General features: G+C 41.0%; 1 protein-coding gene across 1 annotated transcript in view; it reads left to right on the forward strand.

The window, feature by feature from the left end:
• The window catches only part of LRP2 (LDL receptor related protein 2), a 178,421-nt gene that overhangs the window by 131,748 nt on the left and 19,723 nt on the right, over positions 1-26,950 (forward strand). The window contains exons 47-65 of the mRNA XM_006059973.4: positions 29-160; positions 1,419-1,626; positions 2,266-2,561; positions 3,395-3,911; positions 6,667-6,819; positions 7,338-7,508; positions 8,775-9,001; positions 10,297-10,474; positions 11,495-11,691; positions 12,363-12,608; positions 13,441-13,569; positions 14,470-14,589; positions 15,160-15,276; positions 15,863-15,979; positions 16,823-16,960; positions 19,375-19,497; positions 20,943-21,071; positions 24,469-24,600; positions 25,502-25,633. Of these exons, the coding sequence (XP_006060035.4) occupies positions 29-160; positions 1,419-1,626; positions 2,266-2,561; positions 3,395-3,911; positions 6,667-6,819; positions 7,338-7,508; positions 8,775-9,001; positions 10,297-10,474; positions 11,495-11,691; positions 12,363-12,608; positions 13,441-13,569; positions 14,470-14,589; positions 15,160-15,276; positions 15,863-15,979; positions 16,823-16,960; positions 19,375-19,497; positions 20,943-21,071; positions 24,469-24,600; positions 25,502-25,633 (3,462 nt within the window). The remainder of the gene's footprint in view (positions 1-28; positions 161-1,418; positions 1,627-2,265; positions 2,562-3,394; positions 3,912-6,666; positions 6,820-7,337; positions 7,509-8,774; positions 9,002-10,296; positions 10,475-11,494; positions 11,692-12,362; positions 12,609-13,440; positions 13,570-14,469; positions 14,590-15,159; positions 15,277-15,862; positions 15,980-16,822; positions 16,961-19,374; positions 19,498-20,942; positions 21,072-24,468; positions 24,601-25,501; positions 25,634-26,950) is intronic.

The raw sequence follows: 26,950 nt of genomic DNA on the forward strand, positions 1-26,950 counted from the left end.
AGTGCTTTTTTTTTTGTTTTTTTCCCAGAGTTTTCTCAGTCAACATGCGCCAGTGATTATTTCAAGTGTGACAATAACAGGTGCATCCCAATGATGTGGGTCTGTGATGGTGATAATGACTGTGGAGACATGAGTGATGAGGATGAAAGACACAACTGCAGTAAGTGCAAACAATTAATTCCTCTCTGGAGTCACGTTTCAGGGAAACAGTAGCTTGATTTTTCTGTCTTTGGAGAACATGGTTGTCACACAGGTTCTTCTTTATTGAAAGTACGCAGATAGAATGTTAGCTTTATTTTTCTGCTCAGGAATGTTTTATATTATCTACATAAATGCTTGTAAAGGATGAAAAATGATTTTAATGTTTTTTTTTTCTGTTGCATTTAGGTAATGGAAATAATGTCCTACATTTCTAGAACAGATAAAGAGAGCTCAGTTGGCCACTGAGTTAGCAGCTTTAATACTGTTGCAATTAACTGTGCCTCTAGTTTTATCCATTACCCTAGAGTTGTTAAGCGGGGGGCAGGGGTCATTCTTTTAAGTGAATTATGGAACAGACTATGAAACAACATTTCCCATTACCAACAGAGCATAGAACTCTAAATTCAGGTGTCTTAGAGTATCTTTCCATGGTAGGATAATAAAAACAATGACTCGATGATCTTTGCATTCGATTCTCACATGTCCATGACTTTGGCGATGGCCCTGTTGCTCCATATCCTCTATGAAATGGGTGGGCAGCTGCCCAGATCTGGACTGTAGTGGGTACTTTTCTCCCATATCTCTTCTTCAAGACCCTCTTCCTTTTGTCTCCTCTTCACCCTCAGATAAAATATCTCTATTCTATACTGCAGAGTTTCATGATTACATGTTAGCATTTTCGCTCTTTCCTAAAGTGTCATGGTGTCTGTCAAGTCTTATTAACAAGTACTCTTCCTGTATATCTAGGAAAGAAGCCCTAGCTTTTTTGAAAATTCTGTGATTTTTTTTGCTGTCTAGTTAACCATTGTGAGTTTCACTTTTCTCATAAAACTGGCATAAAATGCCTATCTCACATTGTGTTTGTGTGATTATACTTTATAAAATTAAAAATTACCAAATGTATGGGATTTTTAGTATCCAATTAATAAAATGCAAGTAGTTTTCTATATCCCTAAGGGAAAAATATGACCTTACATTAATTTTATGGAAATTAAATTATGAGGTGTTTAGCTTTACATTTTACTTCTGAAAAAAATTCAAGGTCCAAAGCATTTAAAATGAAAATTTGGGAGAGTAATTTGTCTTCCTATTTTCCCTTCATTTCCTTTCATCCCTCAGACTATTATGTAACGTACAGCAAGATAAATACTGATTCAAAATGAACTTGACTGCTGGAATGAGCTCTCATATGATTCCTGATTCTCTTTGTGCTTTAGCTGCAGAGAATCGCAACTGCTCAAGTTCTGAGTTTGCCTGTGAGGTTGGTGTGCGTCCACACAGAGGGTGTATCCCTAAATCATGGGTTTGTGATGGCGAAGCAGATTGCCTTGATGCCCTTGATGAGCACCAGAATTGCACCAGGAGATCCTGCTTTGGAACGGAGTTCGTCTGTAACAATGGCTTGTGTATCCCCAGCCACTTCAGGTGAATTGGGGATTAAAAAATTTATTAACAAACCTCAAAAGTCCATGAGGCAGGGCTGGGGCCCGTGATACTTTTCATGGCCTCTGAAAATGAACTTCTTTTAAAATCAAAAGAAAAAAAATAAAGAGTACTTTTAGGTCAAAGAAAGTATTTACATACTAAATAATAATATATATGCCTTTATACCAACGTAGTCCTTAAATATAATTTTAAATATTTTTATGGAGGAAGGGACCCATGAAAGCAGAAGTGCCTGGGGTCCATGAAGGTCATAAGGTGACCTTGCACAGAGGATCAGAAAGATGAGTGAAGTGGGCTTACTAGAAGAAAATTCTTTCTTGAGGCAGCTGATGCTCAGGGTTTGCCACTTGGAATAGAGGCATGGGCATAAGAAATACTTCATTCAGTTCTTTCTGCTATAAGAAAAGTAATAGTATGAGAGGATGATGAATGGGACTGCACGCTGTGGCTCAGGGTCAGCCTGACAACAGAGAGAGGCAGGTGAGGTGGACTGTGGGCGTGTGCCCCCGCTAAGAGACACAGACACTAGTCAGCATCATGTGTCTGGAGAGAAACTGGGGATGTGGATTTTCACCTGAAATATTCTGATTTTAAGTGGCACTGGGTCTCATGGCACAGGTGTGACCGGAACAATGACTGTGGTGACTACAGTGATGAGAGGGGCTGTGTGTACCCTACCTGCGACCAGACCCTTTTTACCTGTCAGAACGGACTCTGCATTAATAAGGCCTATATCTGTGATGGGGACAATGACTGTAGAGATAACTCTGATGAGCTGGAGCACCTGTGCCACACCCCAGAAACCACATGTCCCCCTCATCAGTTCAGGTGTGACAATGGGAACTGCATTGAGATGATGAAAGTCTGTAACAACTACCCTGACTGCTCAGACAACAGTGATGAGAAAGGATGTGGTGAGTATAATGGAAGATTAGGGAAAAGGAAACGAGGGGGACTGAACGTGCATTCTCAACCCTTTCTGACTTAGTAGGCCCTTTCAGTTGATTCTCTAAGTAGCACACTGCCAGAAAATTACTGTTGTTTGTCTATCAAAAAGCAAGGATTTCTTGGTCTATAAGGTCAGTCACACACGTTTTTTGGACTAATCATCAGTTAGCCATTCATTATAGAGAATAGGAGATAAACAAATTAAGGCAAACAGCACTGATCTTGCAATGACTTGTTGCAATGACTACATTCCTTAATCTGTTCTTAATTTTCATCCTCAGGTGACTAAAGGGGAGAGTTTAACTGGAAGTCCCCCTCCCACCCCGCCCCTAGCCCCACCCTGGTTGTATTAGTTGTTAAAACCATTGGTGAAGGATCAAGGAAGGAAGTTGAATAAGAGTGACTTTTGAATAATGTAGGGCCTTTAGAAATCCCTTATTGTCCCTGTTTATTTGTCTTTTTTAGCATGACTCATTAAGAACTTGGCTCTGTCCAAACCCAACCAAACAAAAAGAACTGCATCTGTCCATCAGGAAGGCTGACTTTTTTTTTTAATTTAAATTTATTTATTTTAATTGGAGGCTAATTACTTTACAATATTGTATTGGTTTTGCCATACATCAACATGAATCCGACACAGGTGTACACGTGTTCCCCATCCTGAACCCCCCTCCCACCTCCCTCCCCGTACCATCCCTCTGGGTCATCCCAGTGCACCAGCCCCAAGCACTTTTTTGACCATTATGGTGGGTCCATTACTGACAACTTAGGTTCTCTGATAACTGTCTTCTACCTACAGGCATTAATGAGTGCAATGACCCTACACTCAGTGGTTGTAACCAAAACTGCACAGACACCTTAACCAGTTTCTATTGTTCTTGTAACCCTGGTTACAAGCTGTTGTCTGACAAGAGGACTTGTGTTGATATTGATGAATGCGAGGAGACGCCCTTCGTCTGTAGCCAAAAGTGTGAGAACTTACCTGGCACTTACATCTGCAAATGTGCCCCAGGCTACATCCGTGAGCCAGATGGAAAGACCTGCCGGCAGAACAGCAACATCGAGCCTGATCTCATTTTTAGCAACCGTTACTATTTGAGAAATCTAACTGTCTATGGCCATTTATACTCCCTCATCTTGCAAGGACTGGGTAATGTTGTGGCATTGGATTTTGACCGAGTAGAAAAGAGATTGTACTGGCTTGATATAGAGAATAAAGTCATTGAGAGAATGTTTGTGAATACGACAAACAGGGAGACAGTCTTAAAGCACAATCTACCTGGTGCGGAAAGTCTGGCTGTCGACTGGGTTACCAGGTAAGACAAAAGCTTTTTAAAAGTTAACAAGTTTTTGTTTTTTAAAAAGTGTTCTAGCCAGGCTTTCATCTTAATAGGGAATTGATCTTTCCAACTGGGGTTACCAGGTAGAAACATTTTAATGCTTCTGCATGTTTTGTTTTTTTGTTGCTGTTGCTGTTTTCTGCTGTGTACCTAATAATCAAATGGGATACCACAGAATCTAAAATCTAGTGATTTTTAAGAATTTATCATATGGATTTTATGGGGGGGCATCACAAAGGAAGAAAGAGCTCTGTTATTACTGGAGGTATGTGAAGGGATGATTCATGCTTTGGTTGGTGCATTCAGTCATTTAAAGCTGTTGCCTAAGTGAGGTGCTATTCTAGGGACTGGGGTTTGGAGGTAAACAAGACAGACACAGCCCCTGCTTTCCTGGAATTCACAGGCTACTTACAATGCTAGTCATTCCCAACTTGGGCTGGTTATAAATTAAAGAATGGCTAACTTGAAACTCTGAACATCTTTTCGGTAGACAGTGGTATTTTAATTCAACTCTACCAGTTCAATCATACTTCTTCACATCTCTATTGAATCAGACACTTGGCTTTGTGGTTGACAGGAAGCTGCATGCACTTAGGTTGCAAATATTATTGCTTTGGTCACCCTTGACCCACAGAGGATGCTTCCACATCTTTTCTGTTTGATCGTCTTAAGAGTAAAGATGGGGGATGGAGAATTGGCTTCCTAGTTCTAGTTGAATAATAGCCTGCCTGCTCCAAAACTGCCTGCAGAATAATCAATAAAATATTGATGTGAATACAAATATTTTATATATAATGACTCTGTGGGGTGTCAAAAAGCATAGCAACTAATGATTTGCAGGAACAGAACTAACCGTGGTACCTTTTCTTATCTTGTCCTTTGCTTCAATGCAGGGAAAGATGGATAATATTTTAACCTTGATATTGTCATTCAGCCCTCTCTCCCCAAAACTGGTAGGATGGTATTTTCCCCTGGACTTTAGCTGCTTTCCTCTTGTCCTAGGCATGTGCTTGACCAGGGGAAAGAATTAGATACATGTGTGGTAGTCAGGAAGATGGAGTGAAAAAGTCTAGGGTGATTGTAGGATAAAATATCTTATGACTGAAGCATTTCCTCAGACGTTCAAGAGAGATTCCAACCAGATTAAACATTCCTTAAAACACAAGACAGAATAGAACCTAGTCACATTTAGGCTTAGAGGGGAAGTTCTAAGATACAATTACTTGGAAATTTGAAATAATCTTCCCAGTATCGATAAAGATGTCCACAATAAACTGAAAGATGTTTGGTTCCCAAAGCCCTTAAACTTGATATACTAGTTTTTCAAAGCACAGTGCAAAATTTCACAGTGGAAAATTGGACTGGCTCTCAGTCCTCTTAATTTTTCCCTATATGGGGATGGAGTGTCTTCTCCATATTCTGTTCACACGTCAGTGTTTTGATTGTTGAATAAAGAGGAATTAGTGAGTTGGCAGTAAACTCCAGAGTAGAGTGCCCTATGGTATAGCCAGTCTTGAATTAATTCCTGCTCTAGCTCTTACTACCCTCTGGGTCTCAGCACCCTTATCAAGAAAACAAGAGTAACAGTAGAACTTACTCCGGCAGTTGTTGTGATCTTAGCCCTTAGCCCAGGGCCTGGCACTGAATATGAGCCTGTTCAGTCACTAAGTTGTATCCTACTCTTTGCAACCCTATGGACTATAGCCCACCAGTCTCCTCTGTCTTGGGATTTTCCCAGTAAGTATACTGGATTGAGTTTTCATTTCCTCCTCCAATGGATCTTCCAGACCCAGGGATCAAACCCAAGTCTCCTCTGTCTCCTGCATTGGCAGGAAGAGTCTTTACCACTGAGCCCCCTGGGAAACCTGGCATTGAATAGATAGCTATTATTATTGTTGCTATTATTACCCTCTACAGTGATAGAATCCAAAATTGTGGCCATCTCAGTCATCAGTACTCACCCAAGTGAGCAAGGCTTGTACATTTTTGGGTACTCCTTTCCTCATCCACAAGCCTAAGAAGGTACTACTGTCCTGACAGTTACTCTGACACCTAGTATGACTGGATCATGTTTACCTCTGGCAAGGAGACATTGGAGCTTTTGGAAGAGAAATCATTTCAGTGGAAATTGACTATCAGACATTCTAGGAGTATTGAACTTTGGAAGGTTATGGATACTTTAAGACTGGTGATTTGAAATTTGAAATGAAATTTGAAATGAAATGATTTGAAATTAAATTTGGCTCAGGTTAAGAAAGTTATTTTGCCAGCCTAGTGGGACAAGGCCAGGGAGGTGGTAAATTTTTCTTTATCTTAAGGATGCCAGCATTCAGAGTTCCCTTTTGCAGTCTCAAGGCTGCACTTGAGACAAGTTTCCTTGACTCCACATATAAACTGTAATTCATGATACTTAATGATTGCTCTCATTTCTGCTTCCTTGCTCCTGTGAAGCCTGGATCATTACCTGGAAAGATGCCTTTTGCTGTATGAAGCACGTAAAGCCAAAATCCTTCTGTGGCCCCACAATTCCCTACAGTAAGGTGACATCGCCTTGCAATAGGAAAACAAGCACACATTATTGCGTCTTTTTTTGCTTCATTGCAGGAAGGTCAACTGTTTTCCTCTTGTCGTTGTTTGCCTGGGGGAAAAGTGCTTGGATAGGAAAGTGTGTGGCTAAATGTACGTTGTTTTACAAGTAAAATGGCTCTAACTCCTGCTTCTCCATCTGCAGAAAGCTCTATTGGGTGGATTCCTACCTGAATTGCCTTTCTGTCTCTGACCTCAATGGTCGATACCGCCGCAAGTTGGCTGAGCACTGTGTGGACGCCAACAACACCTTCTGCTTTGAGAATCCTAGAGGACTTGCACTTCACCCTCGATATGGGTATTGTCTTCCTGTAATCTCAGGCTCTTCTTTTACGCCCTTCTTCCACCTCTGTTACCAAAAAGGCTGTTCACGTAGTGATCTCAAGGCCAGTATCTTGCTGGAATTTGTCTTCTGCTTTTTCTACCTGGTAAATGGCTTAATATAATGGCTAGAAGCATGACTTGTTCAAATAATATTCATATGCTATTTTCTTTGCCATGACACATCACTTCACTTATAAAGTTACATATTTTGGCTGCATGCAAGTAAATCATGGTTAAGAAAACAACAACTCACTTTTATTGGACTTTCCATGTCAAATCTACTGAAATCTCTAGTTTATCATGTTCATTCCTGAGAATTTCCTACACATTATCCCCTTTTAGATTCTGTTAGTTCTCTTTCTGTTAGTTCTCTTTCCTCTATGAAATGCTCTGTAGGATGTAAATTCTGTTTCTCTAATTGGGGAAAGCTTGTGTCTTTGCCACTGAGTTCCTCTGGCTTCAGGGACTGACATGTTGTGTTTGCTCCAACAGGCATGTCTACTGGGCAGACTGGGGTGACCGAGCATACATTGGGAGAGTAGGCATGGACGGAACCCTTAAGTCTCTGATTATCTCTACCAAGATCATGTGGCCCAATGGCCTCACCATTGATTACACCAATGATCTACTCTACTGGGCAGATGCCCACCTGGGTTACATTGAGTACGTACATAGAATAAAGCAAACCGCATAACTCTTCATTCCAAACACCAGGGTTTGTGTTGCCAGTGTATTATACCTAGGCAGCTTCTAATTGGCCTGTTTGTTGAAAGTCACTCTGAGGTCGATTCTAACTAAAGTGCCTATAGGCAGTTCGCCGAGCTCTGAGGCATGGTATGAGAGAAAGAGTGTGAACTTTGAAGCCATCCAGATCACAGTTTTGTCTTGGTGCTTTTACTGCTTACACTCCTAAAAAAGCAGCTAGTAATCTCTCCCCTATGGTAGTCAGCCTAGTGCTCAATTCATCTCAATTTCCTTATCCCTTTACTCTGCCCTTCCCTTCCAAATATATGATAAATAGACTTGGAAACATTATACTGTTCAATGAAGAGTACTCCTCGTAAGAAAGGTAATGCAAATTTTTGGCCAAGCAATATGTGTTTATTTCAGAGACATTGCTAATTATGGCATAGTTAGACAATGGTGATATCTTCTGGGTATTTATGAATTCGTACCCAGATACACAGCCTATTGCATGCAAAAAACAAGATCTTTAAAAATTGTGGCATTCTGTTAAATTTATCTTGAAAAAAATTTCACTTGAGAAAAAATACTCATAAAAGTGTCTGAGCTCTCTATGTAGAGATCATGCAAGAACTGAAAGAGAAGAGATTAAGACTGCTTTCTGGTTTATGAATTTTTTAAAACAAAACAGATAATGACTATGTTCTGGTCATTTGTCTGCAGTCTTAGCAACAGAGATCCAGAAGATTGACCTCTGGTTTTCCTATGCCTTCTTTAAGTTTTCATAAATTAAGATATTTTGGAAAATTTTCTGACATCCCATGGCTAATGTTATCAACTTTTTTAGTTGCTAGATCATTCCACCTCTTGTGGGAGTTTTAGGGTCTGCGCCCAGATTTTTAAATATTAAAGTAATGAAGTGAAAGTCACTCAGTCGTGTCCGACTCTTTGTGACCCCGTGGACTAAACAGTCCATGGAATTCTCCAGGCCAGAGTACTGGAGTGGGTAGCCATTCCCTTCTCCAGGGGATCTTCCCAACTCAGGGATCGAACTCAGGTCTCCCACATTGCAGGGGGATTCTTTACCATCTGAGCCACCAGGGAAGCCCAAAAGTAACAATATTCTGACATAATTTCCTAGCCAAATTCCATGATATTCATTGATTTGTTAGCTCCTCTATCCTTAAAGGCATTAGAGGAGAGGCATGATCTTCATTGAGTCACTCTTTCTTCCTTTGATCCTAGGTACTCTGATTTGGAGGGCCGCCATCGGCACACGGTATACGAGACTGGCACACTGTCTCACCCCTTTGCTATTACCATTTTTGAAGACACCATTTATTGGACAGATTGGAATACAAAGACAGTTGAAAAGGGAAACAAATACAATGGGTCAGATAGAGTGGTGCTATTGAACGTAACACACAGGCCGTATGACATCCATGTCTATCATCCTTATAGGCAGCCAATTGGTGAGTAGTTGATTCAGAAGTTTTTGCACAGTTACTCAGAAGTTTTTGCACAGTTACTTTAGGGTCTTATACACACTGCTCTTGTTTTTTTTTTTAATTTTTTTTAATCATTAATATCATAATTTATACTGGAAATGATGTTACTTGTTAATGTTTTCTATGAAACAAATGTTGAGAGTTGAGGGGATAGAAATTAAAGGTATAGAGTTTATTCCTGTTTCTGGAAAAGGCTGCTGATGATTCTTTTTCATAGTACCTGCTATATTCTTAAAGATCTTGGGTTTTGTTTTTTTTTTAATAAGAATCAACAGTTATTATATGTTGCCTTGACATTTCAGTCCTACTTAAGAAAGCACCTTTGAAAAATAAAGACTTTCCTGTATAACCACAATAAATTATAATACCTGAGAGATGTATTATAATCACATGGATGTATTTATAAGAATCATTTCTTTACTAAGATCAATCTACTGAAATGATTAAAAGAAATGCTTAAAGGAAAGTTATAGTAACCATAAATATAATTTATTAAATGGCTATTTGCATTTGATATCTAGCCAAGTTCTGGAATATTCTTTGGGGATAGAGTGCATTTTGTGGGCCTGCTAGGTCATGTTGTCTTAATAAACTTGGAAGTTTAGAAAGTTAGGAAACATATCATAAACATTTGATAAACTTGGAAGTTAGGATATATGAGAACTGGCAAACTATTTTTTTCTGGAAGGTAATATTCTTCATATTATTTAGCAGAAGTTCAAATTCATCTTTACCTCTGAGTGGCAGCCCAGAAAATTAGTATAGATGTTGCTCAATTTATCTGTCAACTTGATTCTGGTCCAAGTTGCCTGTTGCCTTCTGTTGCCTGTATCCTTAGGAGGAGAGAATATAGCATCTGTTGGAAAGTAAAACTTTAACTTATGTTCTGGGTGCATGGAGGTAAGCTAAACCTCCCACTTGCTCTCTAAGAACGTACTTTTTTAATGGAATGTGGGATCTAGTTCCTTAAACAAGAATCAAACCTGTGCCCCCTGCACTGGGAGTGTGGAGTCTTAACCACTGGACCACCAGGGAACTTTTCTAGCAGTAAGTAAGCCTCACTTCTGCACATAAATCAGTATCAGCAACAGGGTTGCTAACACAGCTCTACCATATGTCTTCTTGATGAACTTTTTGAAAAAGCATGTATCTAGGGTAATGATTTTTTTTACTAAGAGGTGATGAGTTTTATGTGACAGGTAATCAGTTCGTCCATGCTTTAAGTGAATGAACATATTTTTTCTCCCTTCTTTCACTAGTGCCTAATCCCTGTGGTACAAACAATGGTGGGTGTTCTCATCTCTGCCTCATCAAAGAAGGAGGTGTTGGATTCACTTGCGAGTGTCCAGATAACTTCTATACCATTCAGCGTGGTCCTAACACCCAGTGCCTGCCCATGTGCTCTAGCACCCAATTCCTGTGTGCCGACAGTGAAATGTAAGGCTCGCTCCTGCCTCTCTCCGCTGCCTCTCCAGCCTTTGGACACACATTGAACTTCAAGGCCCCTGGGGATAAGAGTTTTCTAGTGAACAAGATGTTGGCTAATTAACATGGCTCATTTGGGATACACCAAGACTATCTCCAACTTCAGTCTGAAGTCTCCAACTTCAGATAATTTCTTCCATGAAAGGAGACATTTGGGAACCAAATAATTACACCCAGGCATGCAAATTTTCATATCTGTAACAAGGAAGCAAAATTCTAATGAATTGCCCAAAGTCTCAGGGTCAAGAATGTACATAAATGTTCACTGAGAAACAGCCCTTAGGAATGATAGAATTTCCCCATCTTTTTCAAACACATGCTGGCCTAGCTCTTCAGTTAACTAGGCCAGAGGATCGAGGGTCACACAAATCTATTTTTGATCATTTGTATTTGTTATGAAACACAGTCATAGATTATTTCCCTCACAGTGGGTACAGCCCTTGATGACTAGGGGTTCAGAGTCAGAGAGTGAAATTAAGAAGCAGTGTTATGCAAACCATAGCATCTAAGATTCAGTGGCAGATTATTTTGATAATTGAGTAAAGAATCTTAGATTAAGAATATAGCATACCCCATCACAATGTAGACTCTCAACAAATGGGAGTGCCTCCAGCTTCCCAGCCCATAGCCTAATGTCGTCTCTCCCTCTGACTGATAGCTCTAACCATCCATCTGTTACCCAGAATGCACACTCCACTGTTGGCTGTGGCAGGAATTTGGTCATCATGCTCAAAGCACTTTTTCAGCATATGGTGGGTCTTAACACACCTGTTCTTTCTAACCTAGTTATGTTTTCTCTGAAGATTATGCCACAGTAACCAAGGTTGAACTGATCCTCTTCTTGGGCCGTGATAAAACGCTTGCATATCATTACTTGAAATTCAGCTTTGCCTTCTTCTCTCTGGATAGTCATTGCCTGCTCCTCTAACTGCTTGTTGCTTTGCTAAGAGAAGTGCTGTTTTCTTTGTGCAGGTGTATTCCTATCTGGTGGAAATGTGACGGGCGGAGAGACTGCTTGGATGGTTCCGATGAACCTATCACTTGCCCACAGCGCTTCTGCGCATTAGGAATGTTCCAGTGCAATGATGGCAACTGCACCAACTCACACTCCCTATGCAATTTGCGTCAGGATTGCCCTGATGGGTCGGATGAAGACGCTGTGCTTTGTGGTGAGTGGAATCACTTTCTACGTTCTTTGCCCGCTTCTGTAGTTGATCATGTACAATCAGGTTCTGTGGGGGTTTTCTGAATAGCAAATCAAAATCTGGTCCAAAATCCTGGGGGAGGAAAAAGACAACTCAGAGTCCATCCCACATTTTAAGTTGTCTATATTGGTGGTTCTTTGCTGTGGACTGTGTATAGAGTCTTCTTTAAGAGCTAATATTGAGGGTGAAATCAGGGATTCCCACACTTTAAACAGGGACTCTCAGTTGTGATATTTATTTATGTCTCCAGTTTTAAAAAGCACCCTCTCAAAAAAAAAAAACTCCACTAAAACCCAAAAAATAACCAAAAGTAGCACATCAACAATAGCAACAAACATATAGTTTGAAAACTGTTGTCCATTAGGGCAACAGGTACCGGAGAAAGTGAATTTAGTAGGCTGTCAATCCTCATCCTCTAATGTTATATGCAAGAAAAAGATCTTTAAGAATGTAGGAGACAGTAATAGTCAAAGGACTATCTGCCCGTGTAGTGTTACTGGTTAATAATAAGTGCATTAGGCCCTAAGTCCTCTAAAAGCAAAGTATAGTGGAGTTCTACAGGATCCATTAGAGTAAATTAGGGGCTTCTGTTCCTGAAGCCTTCCAAACTGATAACCAAATGCCACCGCTTGCAGAGCATCACCAGTGTGAGCCCTACGAATGGCAGTGCGCCAACAAACGTTGCATTCCGGAATCCTGGCAGTGTGACATGCAGGACGACTGTGACGATAACTCGGACGAAGACAGCTCCCACTGCGCCAACAGGACCTGCCGGCCTGGCTACTTCAAGTGTGCCAACGGCCACTGCATCCCTCAGATATGGAAGTGTGACGTAGACAACGACTGCGGAGACTACTCAGACGAGCCCTTGCAGGAATGCTGTGAGTTCTGTGTGCAGGTCTGGCCTGAGAGCAGCTCTGTGTGGCTCTAGAGAGAGTGCATAGTCCCTGCTGTGGCCCTATGGCATGCACCCTCTTCGCTTTCCCCAAGAATGCAGAGGAGAGCTGCATGCTCAGCCTGCAGCTTGAACCACATGCCTGGGTCTCAAATGGCGGATTCCTGGTCCCTGCCCACGGGATGTCTAACTACAGAATATGATAAAAGAACTTACATTTTTATCTTGCACCTTCTGTTTTGAGCCTCAGAGAAAGCTGGTGAGAGACAGCAAAGGTGAATGAGGGACCTGAACCTCATGTGAAGTGATTTTTTTTTACTTCAAACCCAGTAAAAAATGTACCAGGGTACATTTTCCCCCATCCCACCCCATTCCCCCCTCAACAGTCTGACCACAACATAAATGAGTTGTAATGATGTGTTGAGAAAACCTAAGGTCTCTGTCTTTCTACTCTGAGTGAACAAATCACACCTAAAGGAGACACAGGCTTCCCAGGTAACTCAGTGCTGAAGAACCCACCTGCCAATGCAAGAGATGCAGGTTCGATCCCAGGATTGGGAAGATCCCCTGGAGTAGGAACTGGCAACCCACTCTAGTATTCTTGCCTGGAAAATTCCATGGACAGAGAAGCCTGGTGGGCTACAGTCCATGGGGCTGCGGAGAGTCAGTCACACGACTGAGCGACTAAGCACAAACGAGACACGGTTGCCAAAAAGACAGTCTGTTTGGTTGATAACATGGTCACCGTGGAAGGTGTCTGTGGTTTCCTGGCAGGACCACGACTTTCGTTCTTACTTTGCTCCCTCCTGTCTTTTCAGTGGGCCCCTCCTATCGCTGTGATAACTATACGGAATTCAGCTGTAAAACAAACTACCGCTGCATCCCGAAGTGGGCTGTGTGCAACGGCGTTGACGACTGCAGGGACAACACTGACGAGCAGGACTGTGGTAGGAGGCGCGGCGTGGGGGGAGGGGCGAGAGCTCACCAGCAGCGGGTCTGGATTGCCCACGTCGTCCTTCCTTCGTTTGCCTCTAATAACATGTTGCATTTTACAGCGATTTTATAAGGATCCCGGCATTTTACAGGGGTACTGGGAGGTTCATTTATATCATCTTAAATGAAATCTCTCCCCAAATGTGAAGATATTAGGAATTTGTGTAATTTCTCACAAATGGGAAAGTCTTATTTACATTTGACAAGTTTGTCTTGTCTTACAGACTGATTGAAATGGATGGGAGGGAGGAGGTAGAGAAAAAATTTGATATGTATCTCTAAAAAGGATATTTCAAAATCAAAATATTTCTTATTTGGAGGTTTTGGTATTTCGAATGTCTCTCTGACCTTCCACGTCTTTTGTGTTTGGCAATATAGAAAGATTCTATGGACTAAAGGCCAAATGAATTAATGGAATTTTCCAAGATTAGGCATATTCTCTAGCTGAAAAACAGTGTGTGTTGTGTTTAGTTGGAAGAGAGGTAGGAAAGATAATGAGTTATTTTAATAACACTGAATCTAATCACCTAGAGACAATGCAATGGACATGTTTTGTTGGCTGGCAGCATCATTTAATTTCCCTTTTCAGGCCTTTGTTGCAAATTACAAGCCAGGGACCAAATCATTTTTTGAACTGTTTACTACAAGAGAGAATGGATTTAGTTTCAAATAGTAGGATAGGCTCAGTTTAGCCTAAAGAGGAGTATTGACAGCAAATGTGGCTGGCATTCCTCCCTCTGGGAGTCTCGAGACTAGGGTAGCATAAGCCTGAGACCACCTCACGAGAGCCAGTACTACTTTGGCATTCCTTGACCATGGGCTTCTGCAGTATTTGCAATGACTGTGATTTGCAGAGTCGATGACATGCAAACCTTCTGGGGAATTTCGGTGTACAAATCACCGCTGCATCCCTCTTCGCTGGAGATGTGATGGGCAAAATGACTGTGGAGACCGCTCTGATGAGGAAAACTGTGGTGAGTGTTCGGGGTCCTTCTTTCCCATGTGCCATTGGAGTGGGGATGTCTGCTCTTTGTAACTCAACTGTCAATGCCATTCATCCTCAAAGGGTAGGATGATGGCTGTCTGATCTCTTGCTTTCTGACTGGTACATTTCTACTTTTCATCTTCTTAGCAGATTGTAATCACGCTCTAGGAAAAGAATATTTACCCAAGTATGTCTTTTGTCTGTTAATTTATTTACACTCAACAACATCTTTTTTTTTCAAAAAGAACTTGAGGTGACTTACATCATTGCCTTATGATATTTTTCAATTTCAGATTAACTAACATGAAATATACTCTAACTTTAGTCTCCTTTTGGAAATGAGAAAGTATGGGCTGTGGAAAGAATCAGGGTGCTGGTTTCACCTGCAATTATAACTGACTAAAAACAGACTTACAATTGAAGTGAGAAGTCTATTTTTGCAGGTTGGATGGTCTGGGACTTGGGGCACAGGACGGGGTTGGGCACAGAGGATACTTAAGCCAGTCTACTGTGTATGAGTCCTGGTGCCCTCTAATGGCCATGTGGCTTTCCTTTTCAGCCCCCCGGAAATGCACAGAGAGCGAGTTCCGATGTGATGATCAGAGCTGTATTCCTTCTCGATGGGTCTGTGACCAAACCAATGACTGTGGGGACAACTCAGATGAGCGGGACTGCGGTAACTGTTACAGCAGTTTGAGGGGCTTCCCATAGAGTCTCGTACTAGGATCAGCACATTGGAGGGGAGTAGGGAATTTGGTATTCTCTCTTGGGAAATCCCATGGATAGAAGAGCCTGGCGAGCTACAGTCCATAGGGTCACAAAGAGTTGGACATGCCTTAGCCAGGAAACAACAACAACAGGGACTTCCAATGTGTGTTTGTAAGGTTTTATAGAGTAAGATGACTTATGTGTATTTTCAGTAATATAGAAACCTTAGCATTACAGTACCTTCTTCTCTGTACTTTCTAAGCTGTATGATTACCTTAGAGCATTCTAGATCAATAATAGGGGAAAATCACACGAGAGTTTTAAAAATCTCATTTTAACTAGAGGAGAGATTGGTACTTCCATCTCCGTATCTTGAATGGGGAAGGTGTAACTTTTGAGAGTTTATTCACTCACTAACCACAAGTTGTGGGTTTGTTGTGAGCCAGTCACTGGGTATGGATAGGAATGCGATGGAATACTTACTACCCTCCACAGAGCTAAAACTTGTCTGAGAATACCAAGGCACCTTGGAAATAACATTCTTTCCTTTTCAGAGATGATGACCTGCCGTCCTGGATATTTTCAGTGTGATAGTGGGCACTGTGTTTCTGAACATATGAAGTGCAATGGGGTGGCTGACTGTCGTGATGCCTCTGATGAAGCCAATTGTCGTAAGTTTCTAGACAATTGGTATGGTTATGGCTGTTTAGACCCATTAGCCACCACTTCTTAGATTGAAAGGTCATAGATATTTTCTATTCAGCATTCATTGATAATTATCAATTTACATGGGGCTTGAGTCATCGTGTCTATATATTTCACGGTAGTCATTCAAGTATATTTCATAAATAATATTTCAAATATATATATATAGAGAATATATTATGTCTGTGCTAATGAAAGTATTTATATATTATCAACTACTCTACAAATCATTAATCACATAAAAATTTGGCAGGAAAAGAATATTCAAGCAATGAATAAATGGGTATTCAACCATATTGAAGTTCCAGCATTAAGCATTTTCTGAATTGTAATAAAGGCATATAAAACCATTTAAAAGTATAAAGCCTATATGATCATTTGTATTTTAGTCTTTTTGAACCACTGAATAAATATTAACTGTTGATGCTTATCTATGATGGATTTTGTTGATCATGTGGTTGCCACATCTTAAAACCTTGGTTTCCAAGAGACTTTAAATGTATGATAGGAAAAGCCAGTGCTGGCCCTGCTGAAAAGTTTCACTTACCTGAAAAAGAAAAAACCCAAAGCTGTCCATAGAATGACTCATGTCATTAAATACTGGGCTTAGTCAATTACCCTTAAGAAACATTCCATGAGAATTTCAGACGGTTTAAGGCCGCAGTACTTGTGGTTGAATCAGGAAAGAGCAGGCTATAATGGAACGCTTTCTATTAGGAGAATTCTTTCTATAAAAGGAGAAATAGCCAGTTAGCTTTCCAAAAGTATCTATTTCTAATCATTTGAATATGTCTCCTCCCCACCGACAGCCACCCGCTTTCCCAATGGTGCATACTGCCCAGCTACTATGTTTGAGTGTAAAAATCACGTTTGTATCCATTCATCGTGGAAATGTGATGGTGATAATGACTGTGGCGATGGTTCCGATGAAGAACTCCATCTGTGCTGTGAGTGAGAGACTGAGGGGTGGTGGTGTCAGTGTTTCTTATGTGGAGCATAAGTGGGAGGGCATATGTACAACTTTTGTGTATTGGACACATGATCTGATTAGTGCACTTTCCTTGGCCTTCCTCCTTAGTTCTCTACTTGAGACATGAGAAAGTTGGGCAGACATCCATAGTTTTAAACATTTTTGTGGCCTTTGAAAACAGTGGCCTCAAAAGAAATTGTTGGAAAACCAATATGCATAGATAAAGGCGGGTCTGTTGTGGTCGAAGTCTGAGTTAGGGTGGAGTGTATTTCTTTCCTGCTCCACCCCACTTTCAATGCCCCTCAGAGTACTTCTGCCAAACCTCTGGAGCTTCACAAAGCACCTTTAGGAAATATTAAAACCACTTAATCTTTAAACTCACTTCACTTTACATCATAATTCAAGCCCATCTAATTCCTTTCTGTTGTATGGTGCATATTTATTTTTTAAACCAGTCAATCTCAATGTGGGTACCCATCCGAATCCCTTGGGGAAAGGTGCTTTAGAAGCACAAGCTCTGGTCCCACCTCAGGCTTAGACCTATCAAATGTCCAAGGACATTTTGGGTCTGGGCAAAAATATATTGAAAAAGCTCCTTTGGTTTTAATTTGGTCTCTTGGTTGAGAACTACTGCATTTTAGCAAAGTGAATGAACATAAGTTTGTTTTGATCATTTTGCTCCATGCCTTGAGTCATTGGAGATCTCAGGCGTCATCTCTGTCACTAAGAGAGTCAGTATCACCTGGGGACCTGTTAGAAAAACAGATTCATAGGCCCATCTCACATCTACCCAATCAGAATCTCTGGCAGTGGAGGCCAGCAATCTCTGCATTAGTAAGCTGCCCACCGGCCTCCCCAACCCCTCCCTCACCCACCATGTGATTCAGATGCAAGCCAAGGTTAAGAATGTCATGTAAGTAGAAGCCCTCCATTCCTCTTGGAACTCTTAATTCTTAGTCTCATTTAGCTGTAATTCACTTCTGAGGTTCTCATCATCACCTCTTCCATTCAATGTCCTAGATTCCTCACTATTCATTTTAGCCCTCACTATTCATTTTTAGAATTTGACTCTAGAAAATAATATATCAGAATATTCCTTCCATCAAGATAATTTAATTATATTATATAATTAAAATATAAATTGCATTATATTTTCCCAGTGGCATCCCAATATTTCCCTTGCCACATCTTTTCTTCTAAGGAACTAACAATAGTTTGTTTTGTTTTTCAGTTGAAGAATCTTGAAAAAGAGCCTAAACATGTGTAACTGTCAAATAAATCCTGGAAAAGTTGTTTCCCACTATAAGATAAAGTGCCCATAATTAGGAAGATTAAACTTTGGGGAGACAGAGACACAGCTACATGAAAATGATCCACACTGTTTTATAATGTTACATTTTCCTTTCACCACAAATAATCCTTGTGAAGTTCTATTAACAATACTTCCAAGAGCCAACTTTTGCAGCTGTTCTTTTTTTCCCCTCAACCTCATTAAAAATCTCTCCTCTTGCTTCCTGTGTGTGGTACCAAGGCAGAAGGAAAATCAAACAGCCCATGTCGTCCATGGGAAAGAGGAAGACACCTGTGTGTTGAGTTCTGAATTCCTGGTACATGTAGAGGACTGTGTCCCTGTTCTAACCAAGGGCCCTGGGTTTTACCTGTAGGTTCCTCACAGGGGCATGAGCATCAGCCAGAGATCTAACTCTGGGTAACAGAATGAGTACGTGTTTGCTTTGAGATGTCAACTTTGAAAGTAATAGGTGAGGAAATTGAGGAAGGAAATTCCATCATGGTGTAGAACTTTAATGAAAAGACTTCATTTTCTGGATTGTAGTCGGAGGGGCAAACAGTGAGCTCCTGGCTGTTAGGATGAGAGTTCGTGTATAGTCCTGCTGGTCTCTCCAACCTCCCGGCCACCGTTGTCCTCCTCACTCTAGCTCCAGCCACAGAGATCTTTTATTCAGGTCCAGAAGCCTGCCATCTTCCTCCTGACCCAGACTCTTCTCACGTGAAGCCCCTTCTGACCCCTCCTCCCCTAGATCTATATCAGATCTTCCCAGTAGCTGGTTTCATAGCATGTTTCCTTTGGGGCTCTTACCACAGTTTTAGTTGAATGGTTAATTTGTGAAGTTGGTTTCTTTGCTAGAATAAAAGTTCCATGAGGATAAGGACTGCGTCTTTCTTTTCCCCAGTTGAACCTGGTGCACAGCGCAGCACCAGGGTGTGTCAACAAGACGCTCAAGATGTGTTTGTCAATTGGTTAATCAAATAAGCCAGTAAGGGGCGAATCAAGCAAGCCCAAGCCTGGTGCTGGCAACAGGAGTGTTTTTATATCCTGACCCTATGTTCTGTTCTTAATGTAAACTTCTGCTTTTTCATCTTGTGTTCTAGTAAATGTTGCCTGTGACTCACCATACCGTTTCCGCTGTGACAACAATCGCTGCATTTATCGGCATGAGGTGTGCAACCAGGAGGATGACTGTGGAGATGGAAGTGATGAGAAAAAGGAGCTCTGTAAGCAAAAGTCAAAAGGGAGAAGGGAAAAAGAAAGGCCCCCAGTTGTCTGCAGTCCACAAAATGCACCTCAGGGATTTCAGTTTGTTCTATAGAGCTGTGCGTATGACTGCAGATCTCCATGGACATTACTATTTGCAAGATTCCCTAAACACACAGTACTCAGATGCAGCCCTTCCCCCATTCTTCCTATTTCATTTGAACCAGATGTTGGAAAGTTCCTTAAGGAAGTGAGAACAAATACTAAATAGTGGTTTGAGTCCCACTTGAAAAACTAATGGTTTATCTCTTTTCAAAGATGAGGTTTGGTCACTCTTCAGCCTAGAGCTTCTACTTGTTAATCTAGGGATGGGAACTTCTCAATGTCCCGCTGAAAAGCTCATGTTGAGCAAGGCTGCACTAGTGTTCACAGGGCTTATCTAATATCCTTCTTTAAAATGAAAATGCATTTCCCAGAAGAGAAAAATGATAGATTATTTTAAGAGATAAATGGCTGCATTTAATATTTTAGGTATTGAGAAATCTGTGCTTTTCCATTTTGAGACTGTTTTCCATATATCCATTGAAGGAAAGAGGTGATTAATTTTCTGGGCAATTTAATTTACCTAGAAAAAGTCAGTCAGGAAGGTTATTTATCCTGAGTCCAATTACTTTTTTTCCTAAAAGGATATTAGCTGGGGAAATTTGGATAAATGCTTTTCTAGTCTCTATTCCTTATATTGATGTGGCCTTAGATGCTTACTGCCAGTTGCCATCCTATGTCAGGCAGACTTTGATACCATCTCCACGTTCAAGTTTATACCCTCCCTCTCCTTCCCCTTTTTGGGGCAGAGATGAGCCAGTGGTTATAACATTGTTAATATGTTTGTTTGAAGCATAATACAAAAGGAGGAAAACCTGGAAATAAAACCTTTTTTAAAAATTGGGGCTGGTTTACATCTTTTTGTCTTCTGTTTCCACTTCCTCTATTAATCATGCCAGACATTTGTAGGATGTGATCAAATCCCAGTGTGGACAAAAGGGATAGGAAGCTAAAATTCTTCCCATGGAGGAGGATGTTAGAGGAATCACTGCTAGGCATCACAGTAGACGAACTGCAACATTTCAGTGGCTTACACCCGCAGAGGCCTAAAGTTTGACGAAGGTCAGGCAGCCCCCTTCATCCTGTATTAAGCCATCCGGAACACATAGTCTTCAAGGTTGCTGAGGCGGGAGAAGAGAGAAATGGAGGAGACAGTTTCCTTACTTCTTAGGCCTGGAAGTGACAGGTGTCCATTATGCTCATAGTCCATTGGTTGGATCTGGCCCCAGGCTAACTGCAAGGGAGACCAGGAATTGTAGGGAAGCACCAGCTTATTTGTGAGAAACACTGTCTCTGCCACAGAAGGAAGCATCTTGTTTCACAAAAGAGAATGTTTTGACTTGAACTTATTCTTAAATTACAGGTGTAGAACCGACTCCTAGACCTTGTACACCGGATGAGTTTAAGTGTAGCAATGGGCGTTGCATTCCACAGCACCGGGTGTGTGATCACGTTAATGACTGTGGCGACAATTTCGACGAGACGGGATGCAGTAAGTAAATAATTATTTTTGTACTTCATGGTAGTAACCCGGGTTACCTTACTGAAAAACGTGCAATAACATAAAGTAAACGGTAACCACATTTGTCTTTCGTTTACATGCGGTGTTTCTTTATTGAACACTTTTTCTATACCAGACATTGTGCTGAATACTACATGAATACTAAATAGGACTATTTCATTTTATCCATGTAAAAATCCTGTGAGTTAGGTATTGTTTGTCTCTCTGTCACTCTCTTTTAAACCAATGAGGAAACCACCCTACAGGTTAAATAAATTGGCTGTGTCTTCCTGTCATTAAGAAATTGAGTCAGGATTTGAACTCTGGTCTCCTTTAACTGAAAGGCACAGCCTCTTCCCAGTTCACTAGGTGGCTGTCAGCACCTTAAAGCTATTTATTTTGTTTCTAAATTTGCACATTTTTTTTCATCTTAAGCCAAATGCAGTATCTTTGGCACAGAGGGGAAGAGTAGTTGGTAAGAATGGAAATGTCAGGACATTCTTATGGTCCAGTGGTTAAGACTCTGTGCTCCCAATGCAGGGGGTCTGGTTCAATCCCTGGTTGGGGAACTAGATCCCGCATGCAGCAACTAAAGACCCCCTATGCTGCAGCTAAGACCTAGCACTGCCAATAAATTAAAAAAAATATATATTTTTAAAAGAATAGAAATGTCACAGGGGACCTTGGGAGGAACACAGATTTTTAAGGGAGGATTTTTGTGTAGGAAAGGTATGATGTACACAAACAAGGGATGATTCTAGCTTAGCGGGAAGTGAATGTTGCAATGGCATGCTAATAATTTGCCCTTTGGTAGTCCTGTATAGCGTTTGTGAAATGCTTTCACATACATTCTTTTTTTATATATACAATGTTTATGTATTTATATATTTTGGCTGCAGCAGGTCTTCATTTCTGTGCGGGGCTTTCCTCTAGCTGTAGGAGAGGGGCCCCTCTTCCTTGCAGCGTGTGGGCTTCTTGTTGCAGTGGCTTCTCTTGCTGTGGAGCATGAGCTGTAGGGTGTGTGGGCTTCACTAGTTGAAGCTTCCGGGCTAGCACGCAGGCTCAGTGGTTGGCTGTGGCGCATGGGCTTAGTTTCTCCACCGTATGTGGGATCCTCCCCGACCAGGGATTGAACCTGTGTTTCCTGCATTAGCAGGAATGGGTTCTGCACCACTGAGCCACCAGGGAAGCCCCACATACATTCTTTAGTTTGTTACTCAAATTAGCTCCAGGGGATTACTGCCGTTATGTCTAAAATAAAGCTCAGACAGCTTAAATAACTTGCTTGAGGTCACACAGAGGGGCAGGGGCCGAATTGGAACCGTCCTGGGACTCCAGACTGGAAGAACTGGCTCCCACTTCCTCTGCCACTAGCTGTGCCACTTAGAATACATACTAACATTACCAGGCCTCAATTTCTTTTTAGGAAAAAGGAGGGAGTTCTTCAAACCCTCCAAGTCTGGACTTGGTAACATTAGTTAGCTCCACATGCTTCCAACTTCCTGGGCTTTAATAGCCTCTTTCTGAGGCCCCTCAAGGATTTCCTGGCAAATTTTTCTCCTGTGTGGGTTACAAAGGAAGATGAAGAACCAACCACATTTAGTTGATTTGCCATTTGTTTCACACACTTTCTCAATAGGATTGGACTTTTTGACATAATAATGTGATTTAAATTAAATATTTAAAAGGCATAAACATGAGGGAATTTGCAGAACCAAAAGGTCAATTTGGGTTCTGATGTCTGGAGACTAACTGATAATGTGGATGGTTCCAGGACTTTGCGGGTATTTCCAAGTTAGGCTTGGATCAAGCATTGGTTTCTCTTGCAATTGCCTGTGCAAGTTAAAAGGCTTAAAATCAGCCATAGTACCTTTTCTTTTTAAGGTAAGTTCCTTGCTGAGGAATTGTTTATTTATATTTTTGGTTGTGCTGGGTCTTCATTGTTGCGGCGATTAGGGGCTACTCTTGTGGAGCGTGGGTTCTAGGCTTGCAGGCTTCAGTAGTTGTCGCTCGAAGGCTCTAGAGCAGGGGCTCAGTGGTTGTGGAGCCTTGGTTGCCCCATGCCATGTGGGATCTTCCTGGACCACAAATCGAACTGGTGTCTCCTACACTGCAAGGCAGGTTCTTCACCATAGTACTTCTAATTCAAATGACATTGCGTTAAAAGCAGGGTTTATTTAAGGGAACTAGGTAGCCCAGGCAACGGCAACCCACTCCAGTACTCTTGCCTGGAAAATCCCATGGACGGAGGAGCCTGGTAGGCTCAGTCGGGCACGACTGAGCAATTTCACTTTCACTTTTCACTTTCATGCATTGGAGAAGGAAATGGCAACCCACTCCAGTGTTCTTGCCTGGAGAATCCCGGGGACAGAGGAGCCTAGTGGGCTGCCGTCTATGGGGTCGCACAGAGTTGGACACGACTGAAGCAACTTAGCAAGCAAGCAAGCAAGCAAGCAAGCTAGCCCAGGCATTAATCTGGTATGGAAGCAACATTTCTTTTCAGATATTAAGTGGATCTGTGATGGAATTCAGTCTTACTGCATTGGGCTACTTTGACTAAGATATAGAATTCTCATTTTAAATACCAGTTCTTGGTGCTGCTCATCCGCTTGCTTTCCTTTTCATTTCCCTTTCTCCTCCTTTTCTTTTAAACAGAATCAATGCCTTCTATTTATATGTGTGTGTATATATATATGCTATATATACATGTATACACACATGAGAGATATATATATTATATATACATCAATATTTATATATTTTTATATATATATATAATTTGGGCTTCCCAGGTGGCACTAGTGGTAAAGAACCTGCCTGCCAATGCAGAAGATGTAAGGGATGTGAGTTTGATCCCTGGGTCAGGAAGAGCCCCTGAGGAGGGCATGGCCACCTACTTCAGTATTCTTACCTGGAGAATCCCATGGACAGAGGAGCCTGATGGGCTACAGTCCATAGGTTCACAAAGAATCAGACAGTACTGAAGTGACTTAGCATGCATGCACACAAATATTATTTATATATTGATATCATTGTATAATAGTAAGATAGTGGAGCAGGTGTGACAGTTGTAAAGAGTCCCTGGCTTTTTGATTCTGTCCAGAAATGGATGCTTGCAGGATGATCTTGGCAGTGCTGAGTATAATCAGAAAATTGCCTCAAGGATCTAACATTACATATATTTGTACAGATGGAATTCAGGGCATTGGCAGATGTACCTGTAGAGAGGTCTCTGATACTCAGCAAAACTTATGGAAAGGGGGCACCTCGAGACTTATGTTCTCTGAGGGCCATCTGTAGGTGCTCTTCTGATAGGCCACTTGAGGGTTCACTTGTGCTTCATCCGCTTTGTACCTCTCATTTGTAATGGTGGGATTTTGCGTTTCAGATACAGGAAAAGACAGATCATGTGCTGAAAATCTGTGTGAACACAACTGTACCCAGTTACGTGAAGGAGGATTCATCTGCTCCTGTAGACCTGGATTCAAACCCAATAGTATTGACAGAAACCTCTGTGAAGGTAGACTATATTTCCTCCAGTTCCTATTAGGAGAACCTTGTACTTTTTAGGTTCTCCACTCATTCCCTTTTATTAAACATGGCTTAATTCCCTTCATGGGGCTAAGCTCATGCCGGTTGCTTTTTTTCCATGCTGTCTTACTGGTGTCTGGCATAGCACTGGGTGATAGTTCATCTTCAGTAATGTCTGTGAAATTGATGTGATGAATGAAGGCTTGGCTGACGGTGGCTCCCTATTGTATCAGTGTGTGAGATCAAAATTTCTCTTTAACAAACACAAGTCTGCCTTTCTTCAGACAATACGTATTTATTACACCCTTATGTCAGACTTATATAAATGAGTTCTAAGATGGGGCGCTTACCAAGATGGTAAATATCAAGTAGGATTTTAGGTGTATTTGATCATTTGAATTTACTATTCCTATTTCATGATGTACCATACTCAGATGATTAGAATAGTTCTTTTGAGGGCTGATGCCTAAGAACTCAATTGAAAAAGCCAAATCAGTGCCGCCCCTTCCTGGAACCAGTTAGCAGGAGGGAAGTGGTACCAAATACCAGTGGCACAACAGCTGCTTCCCCAAAGGGAAAATCTTGTTCTGCTGTTGTACAGAGTCAGACTGCTTCTGTTTAAATCTGGTCTTTGGGACTTTGGGTTCAATAACAGTCCATGCCTGAGAGAGTCGTTTTGGAAGATCAAATGAGGGAAAAACTTGAAATGCATGTGAAATAGTATCTGAAGTTTGGTTAGTGTTCTGCAAATGTTGGCATCATGACTTGTGTTCATCTGCACTTTTCTCATCATTATTGCTTGTGAATATGGATTTAAACAGAAGCAGGATCTCTAAGGAAGAGATGGGCTCTAAGCAGATATTGCTCACTTGGTTTTATTTTGCCTGCAGACATCAATGAATGTATGCAGTTTGGGAGTTGTCCTCAGATCTGCCATAACACCAAAGGAAGTTATGAGTGTTCCTGCGCTGAAGGGTTCACATCTCTGAGTGACAGATACGGAGAACGGTGTGCGGCTGACGGTATGATGCTTTGACGGGGGATTAACTGACTTTCAAAGACTCGAAGCCGAGGGCTACAATATACCAGGAAATAAACTTTTGAGTCCTATTTTTTAAATTCACCAGCTGCTTCTCTTCCAACACCCAACCCACTCTCTTCTCCTCTCCCCTGACAAATCAAAACAATAACCACAACCCCCAACAAATACATAGGCACTGAAACAAGAGTCAAGGGTTATTATTCTGGATTTAGCCTCTGGTCCACCTGGATAAAAACTTCAAAAAGTGGACAGGATATCCCTCTCCAGAGGATTCAGATAACAAATGCCTCTGTGTAGAATGGTAGTCAGCAAAGCCTTCCACTCCACTGAGGTCAAGGTTTGAGGTCCAGTAATCCAAAATAGGTCACAAAACACATCCCATTCAATGGGTCATAGTCAGTTGGGGCAGATCAGGACCACTGTGTTGACAAAACTTTTTTTTTTTATTGTTCATGGACTATTGATCACAGACAGAAAGAGTCTGGCTTATTTACGACTTCAATCATTAGCTCTGCATTTTTGGTTAATGCCAGTATCTGTGAATCAGGCCTGAGTAAAAGCAGAAATAGAGACTACATAAAAATGGCAAAAGAAAAAGTCAGAAGTATCATGGTCCAGATTTCCAGAGTTCTGATATAAATCAGCATATCTCAGTTAAGGAGTCTTTATAATCTTATGGATTTGAATTGAGTTTGTAATTGAGTTTAAGGACTTGATAAGAAGGCGACATTTTTATTTTGCATATTAAGGGTAAAATGGCTGTTCAATTTCTTTGTACAAATTGAGTTTTTGTACAAAGCATACATTTGACTAGCATACTTAAATATTTTACCCTTTAAGCATTTTTGACTCTGAATGCAAACTAGGGTGAAGGCATTTGAACAGTTGGTGTGGTAATTAAGCAGCAAATTAGAAAATCTTAAACTCTTTTAACCAAAGAGATGACTGAAATGAGAAATTTATGTAGAACATTATATCAAGATAAAGAAACTACATAAAATGAACTTTTAAAAGTTACTTAAATTGGGTTTGATTGACATTATGCAAGTAAATTAAAAAAAATTCTAGACAGTGTATCTTGGAATAGTCACCATTTACATAGCTGCTTTAACTAAAAAAAAAAAAAATAAGAACAAGCTGGTTTTTTGTCATTAGCTAGAAGCTAAACTAGGTCATGGAGCTGATTACCTGCTAAAAGAATCATTAAAATCTGTCAGTAAAGAATGAGAAATGAAGACTTCTGGGTAAACTTTTAGTAAGACTCTATATATTGAATTTCTTCTGTGAGAATGAATGT

This window comes from Bubalus bubalis, chromosome 2 (assembly GCF_019923935.1).
Source record: "Bubalus bubalis isolate 160015118507 breed Murrah chromosome 2, NDDB_SH_1, whole genome shotgun sequence".
Classification (NCBI taxonomy): domain Eukaryota; kingdom Metazoa; phylum Chordata; class Mammalia; order Artiodactyla; family Bovidae; genus Bubalus; species Bubalus bubalis.